This window comes from Ambystoma mexicanum, chromosome 4q (genome assembly GCF_040938575.1).
Source record: "Ambystoma mexicanum isolate Mex_15411 chromosome 4q, UKY_AmexF1_1, whole genome shotgun sequence".
Classification (NCBI taxonomy): Eukaryota; Metazoa; Chordata; class Amphibia; order Caudata; family Ambystomatidae; genus Ambystoma; species Ambystoma mexicanum.
In genome coordinates this window covers 1,133,802,228-1,133,825,614 of record NC_090928.1, presented here as the reverse complement: position 1 = coordinate 1,133,825,614, position 23,387 = coordinate 1,133,802,228, and the positions used below count along the sequence as shown (strand labels likewise).

General features: G+C 45.0%; 1 protein-coding gene across 1 annotated transcript in view; it reads left to right on the top strand.

Annotated features, from left to right (window-relative positions):
• Positions 1–23,387, top strand: part of WDR43 (WD repeat domain 43) — a 489,892-nt gene that overhangs the window by 47,849 nt on the left and 418,656 nt on the right. The window contains exon 2 of the mRNA XM_069608719.1: positions 4,996–5,130. Within this exon, the coding sequence (XP_069464820.1) occupies positions 4,996–5,130 (135 nt within the window). The remainder of the gene's footprint in view (positions 1–4,995; positions 5,131–23,387) is intronic.

The window sequence follows — 23,387 nt, the reverse complement described above, 5'->3', positions numbered from 1 at the left end:
AGCGTGCTGCTTACAGAGTGAGAAACAAACAGGAGGAAGGGGTAGTCTGTGTTTCGTTTCTTACCCCTTATCTCAAGAGGGGTCAATGTGAGCTGTAGGGTTGCAACATGGTGTCACAGCGACAAATATCCAAATAACTTGTACTCAAGGTTTCTTGATTAAATGTATTCATTTAAGTCAGTTTTACAATAAGCCTTCTTCAGAGGGGAGCACTTGGCAACAATAAAAATACACTCCTTCAGTTCAATAAAGTAAGACCCCCTTTTGAGGTGTCGCACAGATATTCCTACACCCCGAGGTGACTTCAATAGTTAGGACACTGGACATTAATGTTACTTTTCACACTTAAATGGTAATTCTGAAGTTGTGGCAAAAAGGAAAAGGTTAGGGAATGAAACAATGGTGAACAAGTTTCTCAAATAGGTAAGCACTTTTGAACCCCCCTCCCCAATGCAATGTAGATTAACCCTTTCCCAGCTATACAAGTAAGGTATGTTTGACTTTTTGGAGGGACAGTTAAGTCGTAGGGTAAGGAGTCTTCATGGAGTCAGGACAGCCAATGTCAATTGAGAAAAGTCTAGGGGAGCTGAGGCACTTCTTGAAGGTAGGTCAAGTCTTGTACAATATTGAAGAGTTGTTGTAAAAAGAAATCACTGTTGGGCCACCAGCTGGGAGGCTTGTGAAGGGCAAAGCTGCACGAAACTCTCCAAAGGTCAGCGACTTTCTCCAGTGAGAGCAAGCAAGCTACACACACATGATCACTGGTCCCGTGACCCTCTTAAGTATATGCTGCTCCAGTTATTTAGAAGAAATTTGCCCCTATCCTCTTTCTTATAAAAGTGGAAACCATTTCAGAACCTTGTGTTGCAGCCATGATCCATGATTTTTTTGTTGAAAATCGAACCTGTGGCTATCCGTAACTGCTTCTGCTGTTTCAAAGGTAGAATAGACCCTATGCTTACGATCCAAAGTAAACCCCTGCATCATAAGAAGGTTCTGAAACAGAGCTTGGACACATTCCTCAAGCTTTTGATCCTTTACTTGCTTGCTAATTGCTTGTCCAGGGTTTATTCCATTCTCGCCACTAAAATGGTCCGATTATGTGTTTGATCACACACTGTGGTCTCAACTTCGTTTTAATCTCTTTTCCACAAAAAGAAGCTCATCAATTGAGCTGTACCATTTATCCCCATTGACCCATTCCTTTTGATGTCTTGCTTCAACTCCTTCTGCATCAAGTCACATTTGGTGGTTACTGCCTCCATTATGAATCTGCCTTGAATAGTGTTCACTTGGTTCACCATCTGCTTGTTCTTTTGGGTATCCTGTGCCTGCAACAGCATTGTAATATCTAACTGCATGATGCTCCTATTTATGCTAGGCTTTAGCCATGTGAGATAATTTAAACGCAGATTGCTTTCAGGTCTTCCAGCATAGTACTACTTTAAGACGTAGGTCCGTATCACATATGCACAAATGTGAATCGTGTTGTCAAGACAGTGTGTAATAAAACGAGACCAAAGTAATTCACAAGGTGAATTCCATGAAAGACGCCTGCAGATGAAGGTTAACGCAAGCACTGTGCATATTCATTTAGCTGCAACATTCAACATTCAGAGCTCTGGAAACTGCTACCATTAGTTTTCTTTTCTCACGCAGCTCCCCCATCAACGAGCCTTGTAGCAAAGCCAGTCACAGGTTGGCGCTCCAAGAACGCCATTCTAGTGCTGTCAATCCTCGCCTGGCCTCAGCAGAGGAATTTGGGCAGCACTGTTGGCTTGTCCTCGACCTCTGAAACTCAAAGGTTAGAGCCTGCCATTCTTGGAACATCTCAAGTGGCACTAAACACCCAATCGTTGCTCCAGCGCAACTTCTGCGTTCATACTTTTCGGCTGGTACCATCCTGTGAACAGTGTTAATCCTGCCTCCTGAGTTAAGGAGCTCAGGGGAACGATACATTAAGCCCACCTCTGCCCCAGCAGTAACTCCGTTTGGCAAGATTAAATGAACGCGAGGGTCCAAAGGCTCGGCACCAGTCTTGGAAGCACATTTCCATGCCTCACCGTTTTTCCATTTCCCTCAGCTAGGAAATATTCTATGCAAGTTGCACTGTTCTGTGTGTTGGTTTATTTTTGTCTTTATGGGCTGAGCAAGCTTGTGGGTGCTTTTACATTTGCCTTGAATGGTACTGGTTGGCTAACGCATTGATAATGCCATGCTGTTGCAGGTGTGCTATGGCTAAAAGGTCTATGGCAATACTTGCCTAACGACAATAGGGCCTTTGAAATATAGTTGGCTCTGTCTATAGGTTTGCCATGGTCATGTCCAGGAACCGGAGTCCTCTTCACCTGGAACATGAAGTGCACGCTAACTCTTGGAACTTGTGTATCTGATGAGTTTCCTGCACCATATCTGAAAGATTAAAAATAGAGATGTTTACCTGCAGTTCTCTGCAGTTTGATGAAATACTTATCTGAAAAGCTTTCTGAACTAACCACAAATACAAGATTCCCCTTAATCTGTGGACCGAACTCTTTTCTATATGGACGCTTTGAAACAGTTTTGCTAATTGTATAAGCCCCTGATAAGTGACCAATACAATAAATGGTTGTTGTCAATTGGTGCAATAAAGTTTGCCGTGGTCGATCGCATTTCTGTCTTCACCATATCAAGGTCACCAATACATTCTGGTCTGGTGCACCCTGTTCCCCACCAGGTCTGAATAGCCCAGTTTTCTTGCTGATTTCAAGCCTTGGGTCGAATCACTAGGCTGTCCTGACATTGACCTCTGGTGGTTTAGAATTGAAGTGAAGACGTTTTCTGCTTCACATGAGAAAGCACTGTAGACTCTTTCAGCTATTTTACAAATATAGGATGTCAAGCTCGTACAAACATCTCAACGTCCTTTTCATTTCAAGTGTACAGCGAAAAGGAATATACCCAGGCTTCATTAACGGATGGCAATCTGGTCTTCATTTCCAATGGACTGCATTTCGTGTGTCGGCCCACTACAAAATCAGGGGGGCAACTAGAAAGGCATTTTGTCTCTTTTAATCCAGACACCTGAGATGCCTGACATCCAGCCCTCACCCAACAGTGGTTCTGAATTTGAATGTCAAATACCCGACACAAAGGTCTTTATTCCCTTAGTGATATCTTAGTTCACAACCCACTGCCATGTAACTCTGCTTGGACCATTGGCATGTTTTTATTCTTATGGTGCCTTATTGTAAAAGTATAACGTCCTTTCATCTCGGGATTTGTTTTCGCAGGGATTTTTTACTGCAAATTTATTAACCCAAAAATGTTTTTAAGGGGGTTGGAATATATTTTTTGGGGTGTGGGTGTTCGGGATCATGTAAAAAATAAAGTGGGTGTGGGGTACACTAGCTAAAGTTAGTGCAAATAGCTACATGCGTCCTAATCCAGTTGCTCCTTAGGAAGATTTATGGCTACTTCAAATTTGCCTTTGTGAACATATTTGAAATCACTATTCCTCACTTGGGGGAGGTTTGGAGAAAAGATTGGAAAAGATTGGCTACCTTCCGAGTTGTTGCTTATTGTGTACTTTCAGCAACTTTTTAGCTACCCGAATGTGCTGACATCCATGCCCAATACATGATACATTATCGGATGTAGCTCTGTGGTGAGCTTTTCGTAGTTTGGTGTCACTAAGTAAAAAGGGAGTGCGAGTCCCCAATTTGCAGACAAACCTTCGCCAGACAGACTGACTTTATTTTCCTATGTATTTGCACCTTGGCGCTCATTGCTTTGAGTGAGGGTTAGTAAATGTTCTTGCCTGAATTGCTGCAATTTCAATTATAAAGGCAAGATTAATCTTGCTTAATCCTTGCACTGGATAAAAAATGAGCTTAATGAACAATAGTAGAATGAGCACTGTTCTAAAATCTAGGCAAAAAATGTGGTCGTCTTTATTTAGGCATTATATGGAAAGAGGACATCAAAGTAGTCAAATGAGGTTAAAAAAGGCTCCGAGTTGTACTTCCTGCCACAAGGAGCCATATTGAATCAACTGTTGAATCAACTGTTGAACCAACAAGGCATACTTGATTGACTGACTTATTCGATAATTCAAGCAGGAATGAATGAGGAATATCATTTTATATGAACGTAATTGAGTACTTGTATGTTTCAGTGACATTGACCAAGGGCTCCAAATTTGCACTAGTCACTGGCCAGTGATAAAGGACTCTTGGCGAGTAAGAAATGCTGTGCTGTGTATTTGTAGAATTGAGGTGGCAAGCAATGTTTTGTGACTGGCTAGTAGCTACTCTTGATTGACCTAAAATGAAAATAATCCAGGTACTGCAGTGGTGTTGATTAGTTCCCTTGTTTTTTTTTCTGGAGTGTGGGAGCTGCTATTTGCTGGGTAATGTGACCGGGAAGGAGCCAAGCTCCAGACACTACAACTTGCACCCAACAAAAAGGCATAGCATAAGATAGCCCAGCTGCTGACCACTGCATAGAAAAACCTTTCATTAATGCACCAAATAATTCCACATAGCAAAAATACAGGGTATCTTCACGTGCATAGCATCATTTAACGCGCATTATCAAAACATAGCATATCATTTAATTTATCCCCACACTACTTTTGTTCCCGGCTTTCTGCATGCCTGCTTTGTTGCAATTGACAGGTTTATTTTTAGATAATTTATTTGGCCAATATAGTTGGTTACTTTTTTTAAATTATTTTTTAGTTGGTCAGAGATTTTGAGTGCTCTTAACCCCCTCAACACTATCTATGTACAGCTTTCATATCTGCGAACCTTGTAAGCTTTTTAGTACAAATATTTTGTGTACAGCGAGGTAGACAAAGCAAGTTCCAGTGTTTTGTACACCGACTGAATTGTCGTCCTCCTGCTTTACATTAAAGCACTTAACTGGACAAGAGTTTGTTGCAAATGTTATGCTGTTTATCCATTGAATTGTTACATTGCCATGATTTGTTCCTCTGGTCTTTTTATGTTTCAGGAGGGCCCACAAAAAAAGAAAAGGAAATCTGAAGCTGCGGGAGCTGCAGGGCACGCTGACTTATTGGCCATAGGAACAGCAGCCGGCAGCATTTTATTATATAGTGTTGTAAAAGGAGAACTACAGAGCTCGCTGGTAAGCATTACATGTCCTTTACTGCTGTGATTCAATAATGCAGTCTTTTTCTCTGAGATTGGATAATGCGAGTCTGTTTACAGAACTTTAAACTTGAAGCCTATCCAGCTGAATGCTCAATTGTGTGTACTCCTTTCAAACTTACTAGCTTGTATGTTGTGCTTAAGGGAGAGCTTGACCCTTTCTTTTCATCATTTTTAAAGAGTGCCTGCACCCTTACAAAAATGACAAATCATGTATCAATTAATATTTTTCTATGGGGCATCACCAACTTAATGTGCTCAGAACCTCCAAAGCAAAGGCTTCCATTTTATGATATGTCTGAACACTTAATTGCCCTGGTAGCAATAGTAACATGTTTTCTTTTGTTTGTGGTAGGGTGCGGGCACTGTTTAAAGATACATATAAGGAAGCTACTTGCAGACAATCGTTGTCCTAGAAAACATCTCAAGGGTGCTGGTGTTTTAGTGCCATGTGAGTATTCAATTCTAAAGACAAACACTGCTGTTGTCTGTTAGAATTCCTTCAACTCTAAAAGGTTTTCTTTCATTTGTGGCAGGGTACCGGCACTGTTTACAGATATACAAGAAAGGGTGCCCCCTCCTTTAAAGGGAGGTGTCATTCAAGGGCTTCCCATACTATAATACACACACTTCTCTATCTGAAAGAACATATTGAGGTTACCAGATCCACTTCTCTGACATCGACGGAAGAGAATTGTATAATTCAAAACACCAGTTTAATTTAATAAACTACATAGCTACAACAAATCTTAAAATGGTCCCACATCTAACATAGGTCAGCATACTTAATACATCAACTGAATAGTATGTTGCACGTTCAACGCAAGCTCAAAGCAAAACTTGAATGCACAAACCAAGCATGACAATTAAAGTCCAGCAACGCAGTTGTATTTATGGGATTCATCAACAAGTCAAGATCCTTCATTAAACATAAGCAAGGAAACATTCGGGGAGGGATCCAGTTTGTTCCCTGTTCTATTTTGTTACCACAGTAACAGCCTCTCGCATAGCTCTTAAGCTTGGTTCACAAAATGTGCTCTGTACAACCCGGGAGCTACTTCGTCTCATACGTTCTCTTGGCCAGGACAATGATTGCTAAAGAACAATTACCAGACGTACATTTAAGTAGCAATGTATCATTTAATTGCAGAAGTACATTCCAATGTGTTGTAGCTATGCCTAACTGGTCTGAATCCACAAACTGGTACCAGTGAGTGGTGTGCATGCTTCAGTCCGCCCCACAGTGGCCCTTGATTGGATCACTGATGGTGTGCATGAGTGGTGCAGATGCTTTCTATTGGAGGGCCGAGCTTGATCACTCACCTGAATTTAGGGTAAGAGACCTGCAGGCATTTGAGCAGATCAGCAGCAGAGCCAAGTATCTTGTGTAGCTGACTGAAGATCTGAGGACGACTTCTGAAGAGGCCTGGTGACCTTTCCTGCAACTGTTCCGTTAAGCCCTAGTGGACTACCTGATCTCAGTAGGCCCTCGTCTGTGCTTCGCCACTTGGACTGGTGGGACCAACTAGTTTCAACGCTGTCCCATGATCCAGGAGCCTGCACCCTTCGGAAGTGTCCCTGGACCACCTGGTAGACTGATCAGCTCCGAATTGTGCTGATTTTTTTTTTATCTGGAACTTTGGTAGTCTGCAGCTAGTCCTACAAGTAGTCTTCCTGCCAAGTTTCAGCTTACCAGCATCGACTAGTCCTGTCCTGGAAATCAGTCTGTTTGCGACTGTAGAGATGCCTGTGTGCGGTGACTGTCGCAGGAACCCTGCCATCTCCCATCTGGTAGTGTCCCGAAGAGCCCTGCATCAGTGCCTGCTGCAGTTCTTCTTTGGAAAGTGAACCCAATGAATGGGCAACCACAGGTTAAAACTCCTGTGCCTACAGTATATGTGAACTGAATTGTTGTGCTGCAAGCGGCAGGACTGAGATGTGGGGTTGCCCAGCGTCGCAAAGGAGCTCGAACCTTTAGTAAGCACTGACACTGTTGCGCTCTACTGTATGTTGGTTATTAAATATTGAATGATCTATTCATAGTTCAATCTTAGATTGCATTTGATAGATATTTTAATATATTTAGGGTTACTCTGTTACGCTATACTGTATGTATATTTTTATGTGTAACTAAGCTTTGAGTGATCTTATGCAATGCTCCCTAATACCCTTGTGTCTGGCGCGCTATACAAGTAATGAAACAAAACATATAAAACAATTTCAACAAAGCCACAGCTAACACGTGTTTCGGCCTATACACAGGTCTTTGTCAAGCCTGTAATAAATAACGCCAAAGGTATTGAATCATATAGACATGGATGGACTAATGGGTCAAAATATAAAATGGTGCACCAATCAAAAATACAAGTAGACTGTGTTCAGGATTAAAATCTGAAGAACAGAAGAGGGGAAATCAAAAACCAAAGACGTATATTAATTTAAAGATGGCATCAAATTAAATACTAACAAATTCTAGCGATTATAAATACCTCGATTTAATGACATGACATTCAAATATGAATGAACTCTGTTGCCAACCTGAATTTCATCTACAAAATATGACCAGAAAAGGTGTCCATGCACACCCCATTGCTTGGCAAACGGGGAGTACTATATATGCGGGCTGAAATTGTTGGCACTCAATATATAATTATTAGTCTAATCTCACCAACTGGTATTTTCCAAGTTGGGAACAAGAAAATCTGTCCTGGTATCAAAAAGAGATGATGCAGGTTAATTGTTCAGGCCCAATCGAACTAAAGTTTAAAAACAGAAAGCAAGCCATGTGTAACACTAAGTTACAATACTCCTAGAACAAGCTTACCTGATAATGTCTGAGAATGCTCAAATGATGCAACTACTCAAAACTCTTAGCACCTCAAGTGTAAAAACGTAGGTACGTCCAGCCTATTGGAATGAATCCAAAAAATATAAATGTTTTCACGCCTACCTATACGGATGATATTGCTTGGTTCATTTTCAAATTATGTAATTTAAAAGTGTTATTGTTGAAGCTAACTGCTATATGTTGGAAATTAGTGTTTAAACTCATTCCAGGCCTGTTGGGCGTCAGTCGGTGTGCCGCATGTTCGAGGCCGCCATGTTGGATACAGTAACTGTTGTAATCTTTCTGTCTCCAAGGATAAACAAGGGGGCAGGTCTATACTGAACAAATGTGTTGGAAGGCCTTTCTGAATTGAAAAATATCGAATTTAGTTTTCAGTAACTATTTGGGAATTTCTACCAAAAGGAAAGTTGTCCATATTTAATTTGGCAACTATACCAGATAAAACCAAGGCATTGGCTTGATATTGTTTTCTTTATATATGGTCAATGAATTTCCACATACTACTGGCTGTTAACATTTTTACTTAAAAACCATTCATAAGTAATTTGGCAGAATAAACTAAATAAGAATGCCAAGGGAATCGGCTGATTACTGCTAAATCTAGATCTGGTCAGAGATGTAATACATGCTACTGGTTGTTGTTCACTGAATCCATACATAAGTGATTTGGCAAATTGACATGACATTACTGCATCAGAGATTTAAGGCAAGTTTTCAAATCGGTTACATAATGCTTGATACTGCTCCTGTCTTCCATGACCAAGTTAGAGGAGTTCATTGACTAATCTTTGAAGTTCAAGGTCTTAGACCAAGATTGATTCTGAGCAAAAAAAATCATTCCCTAAAATTACTTGGTCAACTAGTGCTTTAAAAAAATCATGTTCAGTATCAAGTCCTGAGAACACAGTCCGTTATTTGCAATATTGCCCCATGTTGTCCTGGGCATCACTCTCTATCCATGGCCCTGCTGTATTTGGCAGTCTACAGGCCAACAAATCTCATTGTTCTTCTCCAATGGCAATGCTGCCAATGTGCTGCCAGTGGCAATTTGATGTCCTGGCTCCCAATCAAACTCAGATGTTCCTTATTTGCACACACAGCTTCCATATTGTGCTACCAATGTCCATACACAAATCAGCACATATGACCCATTTGGTTCGACAGTTAATGAATTCAGTAATTAGAACGTTTTCCATTTTCATTTTCTATTCTTTACAATTGTATGCATAGTGGCACATACACCCGTTAAGTTGGAAGTCCAAGGTGTTTATGGAGCCAGGGCTTTTCTATTTGTGTATTTATGCATATATGATGCACTCACTAGCAATCTGAGTTGGCGCTTGCCTGTATACCAGCGTTGGCAGATTGTTGTGGGGATCGAAGTCCGATTTCAAAAGGTGCCAATGTTTTCTGAAGATCTTGTAAACCGAATGGTTATCAGATGTACATCGGGTGATTGTTTTAACCCGGTCATGCCCTCATTAGGTTTTCTTGGGAACCAACGCATCTTCCTGTCCAGTGAAGAGGTCTTATTTTGGTCAGTGAGCAGTTTGTCCCTAGTATACCCTCTCGCTTGAAATCTTTCGTTCGGTCAGGGCACTCCGTTCCTTTCTAAATGCTTTCTCACTAGTACGGTTTCCCCAGTCGGTTTATTGTCAATTACACTCTTGCACTGAAAACCTGTGGAGAACAATGTAGAGTGTACCTCTGTTGGCTTTCTGAATGTAGTGGAGTGTATTTTATTAGCATGAATGTCACAAAAATCTATCTCAGGAGTGTAGAGTGCATTAGTATAATACCAAAAGTGTTTGCTTTGAGGTAATGGACAATCTTTTAGCGTGTTTTTAGTCTGTCATATAAGTAAAATAAGGTCAATGTACCAATGCCAGGCAATTTGTTGAGCAAAGGTGTCAATCGAATGTTTTTTTTTACTGCATAAACGAGGAATTCCCTTTGTGGGCACTTCTTAATGTTGTTGGTCTTTCTGCATGACAATGTGTTACTTTGAATCTACAAATGGACAGTGGGCTATACAGTTCACTGGTGTATGCAAAAAAAGTGCTGCCCGCAAATTATCCACAGAGACCACACACAGGAGGCCACTGCGTGGGACAAGCAAGCTGGTTGGGCAAGTAGGGACTCTGGTGGGAGACGAGCAGGAAAAAAAAGGGTATGGTCAGGTTGGGGACAGAGGTAGAATGAAGTGGCTTGTGAAAGTATGGGTGGGGCAGTACTAGAGAAGGTGGGGGTGTAGTGCAGGGAGTGCAACCTACCGATGACTGTTTGGTTCTATGTTAAAGGTCACTTTGAAAGAAGAGCAGCATTATAAAAGATGCCTTATTTCGAATGGATTGTCCTCCACATATTATACATCTTTGATATATCCAAGTCTGCTTGCAGCTTGCTTTGGAATTTGTTTCATAGGGTCAAGCATTATGCAGCATAGTCATGGTCTTAGACGTCCTCAGTAGTGTCCCTTGTTACGTCAACGCTGGTATATGAAGCACACACACGCTGACCGTTGCCTCGCTTCTGTTTTTTGCTGCATGCTTCGGAGCAATCTCCTCAGTGAGTTTTGCGTTTTCGCTACAATCAAGTTGGATTCCATTCAACATGTCCTCGACACCGGAGACTGGGTTTACACTGTGTACACACTGTGGGGCTAAAATGTTCATAACAGACCCTCACTTTGTCCTGTCTGGGTATAGGCTACAAAGTGGACGACTGTGGCCTATGTTAATCCATGACAGTCAAGGCCTTGTGGGAAAGGAAGGGGAACCTTGATGCAGGTAAGCCCTCTTCCCAAATCCCCATCTGTTACCCGTCCAAAAGAAAGTCGTCCCCCCTAAATCGAGGGAATTATCCCCCGGGAGAAAGCATCAGAAACAGCAGAAATGCTAGAGATCCAGATGCTCTTCTCACAAGAAGAGTAAAAAACGATGTCAAAGATAGTTTTCTTCCTTTCCTAAATTGTATTTGCCTAGGACTCCTGCAGAATAGGGACCTCTGTACGTAAATGCTTGACTTTTTTCAGAGGAAAGCTCCTCAGAGTGCCCCTCTCAAGAAATCGGGGAAAACAAGCCACCCCTCTGCGTCTAAGACCACAGGGGAGTCTTGTGTGTCTCCTTGCGCACCTAGGTGCCTCCTAAGAGAGGCTCTGCGACTCGTAAGAAAAAGCTGTCCCACTCTAGGCCTTTATTGAGAAGGTATCGAATCCACAGAGTTTGTCGCCTGAACCTTCGAGGCATGTAATCCATTTTGAAAACATTGCATTAAAAATAGTTGGTTATTTCGCCGACCGCTTCGGGAAAGTCATCGAAACACTCAACATCATCGGAGCATTCTGTGTCACCGAAGACTGTAAAACCAGTTGTCGACCCGACCAAGTTGTACAAACCCCCTCACTCAACCTGATTTCTTCAGGGCTATGGGTTCCATATTCGTGGAAGGCGAGGAGATTAGGATCAACCTCCTTTTGGATATGAGTGTGGAACACCCAATATTCCAGAACGTATTTGTCCAGTGTCTAAGATGCAAAATCGGGTGGAGACGCTTGGAGACCAGCAGTTGGCCGACATCTCCTGAAACTGACTTTGGTCACCCATGGGTGGCTGGATATGCTAATTCATCCACCAGGTCAGTTGTATGTAAAGTGACAGAATATCTGGGGTGGTCAAGACCCACTGCTACTTTGGAAACCGATGGCATTACAGAAATTTTAGATAGTGGTCCAGTTAAGGCTGTATTTACCTTTTCATTCTGCCTTAAAGATGAGAGTTTTGGAAAATTGGCTGGAGCCAGATTCCATACCCCATGTAAATAAACGTTTAACAAAGTAGTACAGAACAGCTTCTGTTGACCCTCCTTTACTTAACAGGCATCCACCACCAGGGAGCCTGGTTGTTCAAGTGGCGACATCTAAATCCACAGCTTACCCGTCAACTCATGCCGATAAGCGAAATGGGAATATTGACTCTATTAAGAGAATGTTTAGTGCAGAAAGTTGGCAAAATACACACACCCACTCCCTTTGGGTTGTAGCTGCCCTTGCAGCAAACCACATACCAGAGAGCGAAGAAAGGGAAGGTGTTTTTTTAAGCCTAATCCTAGATGGGAAGGATGCCATGGGCAAGCTTTGCAGTCCAGCCTGGTTACAGTGTATTCCGGAAGTAGATCCATGGCTGCCTATATTGTACTCGAGCACATGTTATGGCTCCAATTCGGGTTTTTCGGCAGATGTTCATGCACATTTGCTGGACATGCCTTTTTTGATGGAACTTTTCTTTTTGGTGAAAAGGCTGACAAATGCTTGGCGAAGCTTCAAGAGCAGTATCTAAATCTTTGGGGGCGGCAATCTGACAACCACAATCCTCAGGACAAGGATGGACATCCTTTTCGTTTCTATTTCTTCTCTAGAGGAAGAGGACAATTCTTGGAGGGGTCAGAGGAGAGCTCCTCGTAGATGCAGGGGAGGTAGAATTTCCCATGCAACACCCACAGTTTTACCCTTAGCTGCCTATGGAGCAGCAAAATTACTCCCTCACGTCTGTGGTAGGAGGCAGACTGTCACATCTCTGGAGTTTGCAGAACTGATGCATGGGTACTACAAACAATACGTTTGGAATAGGTTTTGCAGCTGGTGCAGGGCAAAGAAACTTGATCCCTTTACATGTGAACTTCCTACTGTACTATCTTTCTTGCTCCACATGACCCATTCTGGGTTATAAGTGCCCACGGTCAAGGGCTACTTGGCGGCACTGTCAATTTTTTAAAAAAATCTCCTGATGAGGATCATACTTTTTTATTTCTATTTTTTTTAATCTTCTTTCCATTTGTTAAACATAACAGTTCAAAAACCATACACCATAAATTGAAAAATTCCCCTTGACCCCCCCGTCCTCCCCAAAACTTCCCTAGGCTGCTGCACCATTCATGCTTAATCACTTTATCCCCAAATTCGTAGTTTGGGGGGGGGGCAATACGGTTCTCTAACTTCATTGTGTAAGAAGTCGATAACTGCCTCCCATTCCACCGAGAACTTGATTCCCCTGCAAGGAGTACGTGACCCACTCTCGGGACACGAAGTTCCAGACTTTGGCTCGCCAATCCTGTTCCATTGGGGGATCTTTGGCTTTCCATTTCTGCGCTTTAACCAACAGGGCTGCCATATATGGTATTACGTAGGCCTTTCTTTTGGACCTCTCATTGTTCCCCAAATAGCCCATGAATGTTATTGATTACTTTCCAAAAGTCTCCCAGTTTTGGGCACCCCCACCATGTATGCACCCAGTCCCCTTCTCTGCCGCTTTCCCTACAGCACTGCAGGGTTTTTGTTGGATAGATTTGTCGCTGGTGCTGCGGGGTGAGGTGCCAGTGGGTCATTAATTTGTACCAGAAATCCGTATTTGCATGGCTTGGTTGAGTTTGGGAATGTCTTTCCAGACTTGTTCCCATTCAGTTTCCGGGATTGGTGCCCCCAATGTGTCTGCCCGTTTGGTTTTGTACTTTGGGGATACGTTTTGCTCGGCTTCAAGCCCCAATCTATAAATGCTTGAGGTGAGGCGTCTATCCCTGGGTGTTGTGGTTAGGAACTTCTCGAATGGAGTGACAGGTCGACGAGAGTTGCTGCCGCATGCATGGTTGGGTTCATTAGCCAGTGCCATAGCTGGAAGTGAGGCATCCTGTCCCTCTCCGTTAATCCTAGCTCTTCCTTAAATTGGGTGAAGGGTTTGGTGCTTGTGCCCTGAAACATGTCTCTGATTTTAGTGCAACCTGCTCCCCTCCATGTTGAATGCAAATGTTTGCAGCCCCGGGGTGAACTGGGGATTGCCAAACATCGGTGTGAATGGGGATGGAAAGGTGGTGATTTGCCTTTGCTTAGCCAGATTGTCCAATGTGGTTTCTTACCAATTTTGTGATTTTTGGATATGTGCATGTTCCGTGGGCCGTCTGATTTGAATAGCCATAGGACTTTGCCTAGGGGGGGTGCCTATCACCGCCTTGTCCATCTTTTCTGTGAGCACCCTGCAAACCATGTACCTCGCCACCCGTATTGGGTCTGTCCAGTAGTACACATTTGGCATGCCTAACCCACCTCTTTTGACGGGGCGCATCATTATTCTCAGCGCTGTGGGGGGGGAGCTTTGTTGTTCTAGATGTAAGGGGTTGTTAGTTTGTGCAATGCGCGAAAGGAGGACTCGGGGACTGGAATCGGGAGGGGCTTGGGAAGCACTACCATTTTGAGTGTTTATCTTGCCTAGCCAGGAAACGTAGAGAGGACTCCATTGATGTAGTTCTAATGAGTGCTAGGAGGGATAGATAGTTTGGCTGATAAAGTCCTCGCAACAGCTGTGTGTTGGTGACCCCCAAGTGCTTGATGCCACCTTGTACCCACCGGAATTGGGATACCTTTTTTACCTGCTTGAGCCTTTCCCCTCCCACTCAGTCCTACCACTGCCCTGAACCTCCCCATTTCCCTCACCACCTCTGAAGGGATGTCTCCAGGCTTGTGAGGGTAAGCAGCATATCGTCCGTGTATGCCATGACAGTGTTTTTCCCCCCTCCCCCTGAACAGGATCCCCTGTATTAGTCTATGGCAGTTAGGAAAGGCTCCAGATGGATGCCGTATAGGACTGGTAAGAGGGGGCAGTCCTGTTTGCTCCCTCTTTCCAACTTGATAGGTTGGGAGAGGTCACTGTTGATTAAGAGCCGGGCTATTGGGGTCCCTGTAGTTACCACAGATTTTTGTAATGAACGATGTGCTGAAGTCCATCTTCCCCAGAGTGTTCAACAGGAAGGACCACTCTACCCTTTCGAACACCTTCCTGGCGTTGAGCGAGAGAAGGGTGGTGGGATCTCCTTTGCAGTGGATTTTTTTTTTACCTATGTAAAAAACAGACCCTCTGGATATTGTCATGTGTCTGCCTGTTATGGATGAATCCGGATTGGTTGGGTGGATAAGCAGTGGGAGTAGGGTTTCTAGCCTATTGGCAAGGATGTTTGTGTGTAGTTTTGCCTCCACGTTGATTAGGGCTATGGGCTGGTATGAGCCCCCCCCATTGTGCCGTTCCTTTAGCTGGTTTGGGGAACAGTATGAGTTTGACCTCTTGCATCGTGTGGGTGGTATGACCGGCTTTGCCAAAGGTGTTGAATCATGAGGTCAGCTTAGTTGCCAGTCTGCTGGTATGTTATATAAAATGCTGCTGGTACCAGTCTGGCCATGGGGCTTTGAGGGGGAGGCTCCTAATTGATTGTTTCACTTCCTTTATTGTGATCTCAGCCGCTAAAGCCACTTAACCTCTGCAGTCATTTTGGGAAGAGGAAGTGTGCTCAGGTATGCTTTCTGCAGTGCATCACCAGGTTTGTCTAAACTATATAATGCGGAGTAGAAGTTCACAAATTGCTCTGTGATATCGGGGGTGGTGTTTACTTCAATACCTTGTGGGTTGACTATCACCTGGATTGTTTGGGATGCTGCTTTCCGCTTCAATTGTCTGGCTAGCAGCCTGTCGGCCTTGTTAGCGTGAACATAAGATCTGTTTTAACGTTAGGAGGTTCTTTTCTACCTGCCTCATCTGTAGAGGGTTTATCGGAATGCAAAGGGAAAGCTACACCTCTTAGTTTTCTTCTGGAGTCCTGGACTATTTTGCCCATGATGTCCCATGTCATCTTCCAGTTCGTTTTCCAGGGCTCTCTGCTGCTTAAGCCGCCTTGCCCGTAGGGCGATTAGTTCTCTCCTTAGCGTTGCTTTGAAAGCACCCCACACTACCGCTTCTGGCACCCCTGTGTCTGCATTGTGTTCAAAGTACTCCTCAGTGTTTTTTTTTTATTTTTGTTCCCCCTTCTACCCCCTCCCCTCAAGACTGTCTGTGAGGACCTCTTTGGGGACACCCCAGCTCCAGAGCCCCCGTTTATGCTGTTGAAGGTTGAGTCATGGATATGGGGGGGCGTGGTCTGAGAGTGCGATGGGGTGGAGATCGACCTGTATGTTGCCCCGGGGTGTAGTGGATGCCCATACAGTCTATGCGGGAAAAGGAGGTGTATGTGGGAGTAGAAGGTGAAGCCTGAGTTGGACCCCTTAAATGACGTCCAAACATTCTGGAGTGTTGGGTGTTCCATTTGGTGTTTTAAGGCACTTGACGGTGGGGTATGATTGTCTGATTGCCTTGCGCTTCTATCCCTCTTCGTGTCCCAGGCCAGGTTAAAGTCTCCCTCACCAGGTTATCCCCTTCGCTAAATAGTTTAGGTCTGAGAGGATGGTCCATAAGAGAGAGTCTTGCCCGGCGTTGGGCTCATAAATTGTCACCATTGTTAGATTAGGAACCCCAAAACTTTGCCCTGGGTATTTGCCTATGTTATCTGTGGTATCGCCTTCGTTTCAGGCAGTGTCTGTAGGGGGCCATAAGTGCCCCTTGAACAGATAACTTCTAACCCCCCAAGCCTACGTCCTTCTCCCCTTTGCCACCTCCATTCACCCTGGTGCGAGTCAGTGTCTAAGTGACTCCTGCCATAAGCCTGGGAGCTGCTCTCGCGAGTCCTGCCAGGACTGTCTATTAGTGGGGTGTCCTAATGCCCTTGTCATGATTCCCAGATCTTTCAACCAGCGGCAGCCTCTGTCCCCGAAGTTGGATTTGGGTATTTAGTTTCCGTAGCGCGTGTTATCGGTTTCCCCAAGTCAGTTTTCGTGTAGTTTTCTGGCTTCCTTGTCTCTGTTGATCTGGGCCAAGTGGGACTCGTGGTTGGGGTCGCCTTTGGCTTTTCCTCACTGGTGTCCATTTTCATGATTTGGGCCGTAGTGGTAGCTTGGCCGCGTCTTATTGTGGGGCGGTCATACTCTTCCTCTGTTTAGGTGTTCCCCTTCCTCTCGTGTTCTGATCTTGGGGCCTTCCCATTGGAAGAGTAGCCCGAATGGGAATGTTCATTTGTATTTAATTTTCATGGCCTGGACCTGTCAGACCACCACCCTCATATCTTTTCTTTTTTGAAGTGTTGATTCTGATATAGGCGAATTTTTGCTCTGTTGGTGATTGTTCTGCTGGGCGGGCAGCGTGAAGAAAAGCCTCTTTTTGGGGTTCCTTGCCGGTGCGACCACCGTGTCTCTTGCTCGTGTGCTAGGCTCTTGTCTTTTGGGGCCGGTCCTATGGATCCTGTCAATTGGGATGTCCACGGGCCCCTCCCTTCCTAGAAGGTCTGAAATGATCTGTGTGGCTGTGGATTTCAAGTCTGCATCGTATAATGCCTCTGGCAGGTTCTGGATACGGATGTTCGATTTGCGGGACCTGTTTTCGAGATCTTCACATTGCAGTTCCATGTTTTGGGTTACCCTTGCTAGATCTTCCAGGGCCATGTAAATTTACGAGTGTCCTCTACCAGCTCCTGCAGGGCCCTTTCAGTGGTGTCTGTCCTCCCCACCAAGGCGGCGACGTCCCTTTTAATGTCCATGATTGACCGTTCCCCATAAAGGCGGTAAATTGCGTTTGGAACGTTGCTGTAAGTTTATCTTGGTAACCTAGGAAATGGGCTTCAATGTCTGCTTTCGAGGCCCCATCCGGGGGCCATGGGGGTGGCCTGAGTCTTCTGAGATGTTAAAGGGCTTTTGTGTTTTTGCCTTCCTGTTCACCTGGGCTCTGACTCCTCAGCCCAGCAACGTTGGATGGGGCTCTCGCGGGCTGTGGTTGACTGGGCTTTCTTGCTGGGAGTGTTTTTCCCTTTGACTCCTGGCATCGGGTATGCCACTTGGACATGGCGCTTCCAAGTGTTTCTGCGTGTGGCCCCTTGGCGTGTCCCTTGGCTGCTACCCCCAGTGGTGTGCCAGTTAGTCCACTGCTCACCATGCTTAGCCCCGCTCCTGCGTGAAACTTCTTGTGGGACTTCCTCCAGGGCTATTCCGTTGATTCTCCTTTTTGTTTAGCTTACAGCCGTGTTATCAGTTGCTATCCCAGGGGCTTGATGATCCTTTAGGGTTAGAAGTGCATGCTATTCCTGGGGTGTGGTCCCCCGCCTTTTGCCAGTGTTGATGCCAGGGTGCTGGGCGTCTCCTGATCACCTCTGGTCTTGCTCTCCTTAGTCCGCCTCTCCCTCCTGGCACGAGATAGTCTGGGTTGGATGTCACCGCCTGTATCGGAGTAAGTTGGTTTGTTGAGGCATTCTAGCTTCCTGTGTGTGCTCTCCTTGGCGGCTTTCTGCATTACGGGGGTGGGTTCAGCATATCCCACAGGGCCGTATGGGAGTAATTTAGTGGTTGGCTGGGGGACCAGGGCGGTCTGCCCTTGTGCGCCCTGATTGGTGCTGCCCAGGTTGTCCCTCTGGGGTCTGCTGCTAACCTTGGGAACGCCAACCTGCGGGTCTACTGATGCGTTAAAGGCCCTCGCCAGGTGTGCAGATGTGCGTTCCAGCTGTCCCACGTTTGACGGCACAGTTCTGCCGGGGGAGGTGTGCACCAAAGCACCCAGAAATCAGTACTTTGGGTGCGCTGATTTCCTGACCTCCCACATTGGCGCTGGGCTGTCCCTCTATATGCCGCCATGTGAGCCGTGCTCCCGGCTCTCCATGCCACCACGGGTTAGTTCATCTCCGCGCTAGCTCGGAGGTCGCCGCCCTGGTGCTCTTCTGCACGCCTGCTTTGGATGCTGCTGACACCCCTTGTGGAGCCGCCACCAGGTTCTTCCTCCTCTTCTCTCGATCGGCGCTGCGTTGTACCTCACTTATTCTGGTGCTGTGTTGAAATGTCTTAAGGGCGCTCCTTTTGAGCCCTTACATTCATGGACATTGAGAATGCTTACAATTAAAACTGCCTTTTCAGTAGCTATCACATCTGTCCGCAGAGTAAGTGAGTTAGAGCCCCTGTCTTCTAAATCCCCTGTCATGTCCTTTTTCAAGGACAAGGTAGAGCTTCGGTCATCCTTCTGAAAGTTGTTACACCTTGCACAATGTATAGTATTACCAACTTTTTATCCTCCCCATCCATCAGAAGAGGAGAGACTCCATCGTCTAAACCCTAAAAGGGTATTGAGTTACTATAGTACACAGACAGCAAATGTTTGCGATAACCAGCTTTTCGTTGGATACTCTGGACAAAGACTAGGCTTAGTGGTCACTAAACTATTTCCAGATGGATTGTCTTGTGCATAACGGAATGCTCCTCTCTGGCAGGCAAGTGTTCTCCCGAAGGTTCGAGGGTGCACTCCACGAGGAGGATGTTGGCTTCCTCTGCTGTAGGAAGAGGTGTACTAGTGAAGGACATCTGCAGAGCGGTAACCTGGTCGTCCCTTCATACTTTCAGTACATATCTGGAGGGGAAGCCACGCATTACTCATCGCCCTCCCACTCTTTAATAGAATTTCTATATTTGACTACTTCCTTTCTCGCAATGTCAAGGTTGTCTCCTCCTATGACGCAGCATGCAAATAAAGGAGGGAAAAATAGAGGTAATGGTCATTGCGCGTGCTTCATATACCTGCGTCAATGTCACGAGGGACATTACAGAGGCCGTTGAAGACCATGACTCGACGTTGCACGATACTCGACCCTATGAAAATAAAATTCTGACGCAGTCTGGAGATATCAAATATGAGCAATATGTGGGAGGAACAGCCAGTCGAAAGAACTTTACCACGGTTAAGTTAATTGTTCTTCTGAGCAAACCTTAAAGGGCGACTAACAGACATCGACCCAAGAAACCTTAAGACAGGCTCCACCAATGCATGCACTTTCCTATCATAAAGCTACAATATTTTCATCCAATTCCCTTCCAGCTCCAATAATTTTCTTCGTTTGAAAAGTTCCAGCCCAGACTCTCGTCTGCAAGCTTCTCTAAACCTACATGAACAGCCCACATTCAAGAGTTATGTATGGAATGCATGCATGCATGGGTAATCCTCCCTCCAGCTTGTTCCCTGAGAGTGCTTGTGCCCCTTCACTGACCATTGCCACAATAAAATATGTAGGGTGTAACAGTCGGCATTACTAATCTGTGATCACAGGAATATTAGTCATGAGTAATGTTAAAGCAAGTGTAATGTGAAACAGAACGTGAATTGCCAATGTAAACATTGATCCTTACTGTCTTTTTGAACAACACTGCCACTTAGTGGACACCTGAACAAATGACACACTATGGACAAAATATCCTCCAAATCATGTTGACTGACAACAAACTTCTTGTCCCGGTCGGTGGCAAGTAGGATTACCACGCACATTTATTTATTTTTTGAAATATATTTTTATTGGTTTTACAATAGATTTTCAACTTTCCCTAATCTAGACAGAAATGCGATTGTTAGCATGTGCCACACTTACATGGAATTCTCAAGCTTAGCCCGCGTCGCATCCAGATAGAAATAGGATGGCTAGCACATGCCACAGTTAGATGAAATTTCTCAAGTTTAGTCTGCGCCGAATCTAGACAGAAATGTGGTTGTTGGCATGTGCCACACTTGGACCGGATTCTCGGGCTTGACCCGCGTTGCAGCTTGATGGAAATGTGGTTGCTGGCGAGTGCCACACCTGGGTGGAATCTCAGAAATGTGATTGTTAGCATATGTGATTCTTAGCATGCACCACACTTAGAATTTGAACCTAGCTTGCGCGGCATCTAGATAGAAATGGGAGTGTTAGCATGTACCGGACCTAGATGGAATCCCACAATTGCAAGGACAGCAATGCCAACTAACAATTCCATCCCTCTGCATACACCTCTCAAACTATAACCAAACACAACCACAAGCCTTAAACGCAGCAATCCGCACAAACTTCCCAACAATGCAACAGCAAAACAAACCCACATAGACTTGCACAACAGCACACGACAACTACGGACCATAAAACACCCCAAGCCCAGCCGACGGACCCATCGGGCTGAGGCTGCCAACAGCACATCCCTGCTCTCCTGCACTTTTCCAGCTTATTCCCACTAACCCATCCCCTCTCCTCCCCTTTTTCAGAGCCGCCAGGGGACCACTCCAGTGGTGATAGTGCGCGGTACAAATGTCCTTTAACATTAAATCCCCTCTGTCCCCTCCCCACCCCCGGGAATGTCCGCATCTTCCTGTCTTCTTGTGTCAGGTATTCCGCCTGCTTTTCTAATTAAACATGTCCAAAATCCTTATCTTGTGTGGGCACCATTGTTCCATATAGTCACTCTGGGGGTATTCCAGGGTTTCGCCCCATTCATCTCGAAATTTCTGGTGGGCCCTTTGTATGCTGTAGGTTAGCCTTTCCATTGCCACATGAATCCATACCCTCCTTATCCAATCTATGGAGATGGGCGGATAATCCTGTTTCCATTTATGGGCTATTTCCAGCCATGCGCCTATCAGAAGTCCCATAAAGTTCCGTTTTTGTTTCTTGGTGAGTTTGTCCTTGGGGGCCAACAGTCCGCACATCCATATCTCTTCCCCTATGGTTCCTGTTGTCGGGAACATCGAGTTCATATGTGCCTTGATTTCTCCCCAGAATTGCTGTATTTTTGGGGCAATCCCTCCATATGTCTCCAAGTTCCTTCACTTCCACAACCCCTCCAGCATATTTTTGAGGCATCCCGGAACATTTAACTAAGCCTTTCCGGCGTGTAGTGCCATTGCAAGATGTTTTTCATCCACATCTTTTGTTTGATTCGCTGTTGTCAATTTTGGGATCATTTTCCATGTATATTCCCATTGCCTTTTGGTGATGGGACCGCACTTAAAACACCATCTTTTGATGTAGTTCCATTTTACTTCTACAGATGTTTATAAATGTATAGGTGATGGAGACAAATTTTTTGAGTCTGCGTTTGTCATAATGTATTTTTCGAACTGGGTAAGCTCCCTTGAAACTGCTTCTTTGATTCTCTGCCTGTCCAACCAGTGATATATTTGATTGTACCTGAATTTGTCAGTGGTGCTGAGTTTCAGCAGGAATGTGCAGTCCCCAAAGGGTATTATGCTTTGATCTTCGTACATATGTGCGACCATTTTACATCCTGCTTCCTCCCATTTCTGGAACGCCCCTTTCTCCAGCCCTGGCGGGAATTTGGGATTTCCAAAGAGAGGAATGAAGGGAGCCGGATCTTTTTAGTGTTCCTTTCTGTGTAGCATTGTCCCATATCTCTAGTGCAGCCTTCATGATTTTGCTGATTTGTACATTTGGGTGTCTGTATTTCATCCCTACCCAGAGCATGTGTCTGGAAGTTGTCGCTACTGCTTTGCCCTGGGCGGCCCATAATTTCTGTGATTCGACTGGTATCCATTCCTTCAGTACCCACAGCTGGGCTGCCTCGTAGTACCTCTTATGTGGGAGTGCACATCCACCTTCACTTCTTGGGGCCGTGAGAACTGTCCTAGATACTCTGGGAGTTTTCCCTTGCCATATCTAGGTCATGATAGCTTTTATTAAGGCTCTGAAGAAGGCTGGTGGGATTCTAAATGGGAGGGCTTGGAATAGATATAGCAGCCTTGGGAGTATAGTCATTTTAATTACCGTTATCCTGCCCCACCATGATATTGATGAGGGGGATTCCATCTCCTTGATTCCCGTTTAATTTGCTGCAGGAGTGCGGGGTAGTTCTGTGGGAATAAGTCTTGTATTTTCCCTATCCGTGTTATTCCCAAGTATTTGACCCCAGTTTTGGCCACTTGAAGTGTTAACGCCCCCGCCATTTTTTGGGGGTGTGCGGTGTCTCCTGCCAAAGTTCCGATTTTTGTCTATTTATTTTCAGGCCCAAAATTGCTCTGATTATGTCAATTTCCAGCATCAAAAGTGGGAGAGAATGCTCCGGATCCCCCAGGGTCACCAGCATATCATCCGCGTATGCTGCTATTTTGTAGGAGTATCCTGCCAGGTCTATGCCCTTAATGTCTTTGTTGGACCTTATCCTTTCCAGCAATGGTTCTAGGAAGATGGCATGTAAGAGAGGGGAGAGCGGGCACCCTTGTTTTGTCCCCCTTCTAATCTGTATCTTGCTCGTTAGGCACCCATTCACTGCTACTCGTATGTTGGAGTTGTAATTTGCTTTTACCATCTTGATATATGTCTCCCCCACCCCCATCTTCCTTAGTGTGTTAAAAAGGAGTGACCACTCTACTCGGTCGAAAGCTTTTTCCGCGTCCAGTGCGAGAGCTATCGCCGGAGATTGCTTGATTCTGGATTTTTCCACCAGTTTGATTACTCTCCTAATGTTATGTGTCTGTCTACCTGAGACGAACCCCGCTTGGTCTTGGTGGATTAGCTTTGGGAGTACTTGTTTAAGTCTGGAGGCCAGTATCTTGGTGTATAATTTCGCATCTTGATTTATCAGGGCAAAGGGGCGATAAGAACTAGGGAACTGAGGATCCTTCCCTGGTTTCTGGAGAATCAGCATCTTAGCTTCATTTATTGTTCTAGTGATATCCCCTTTTTTCTTAAAGGAG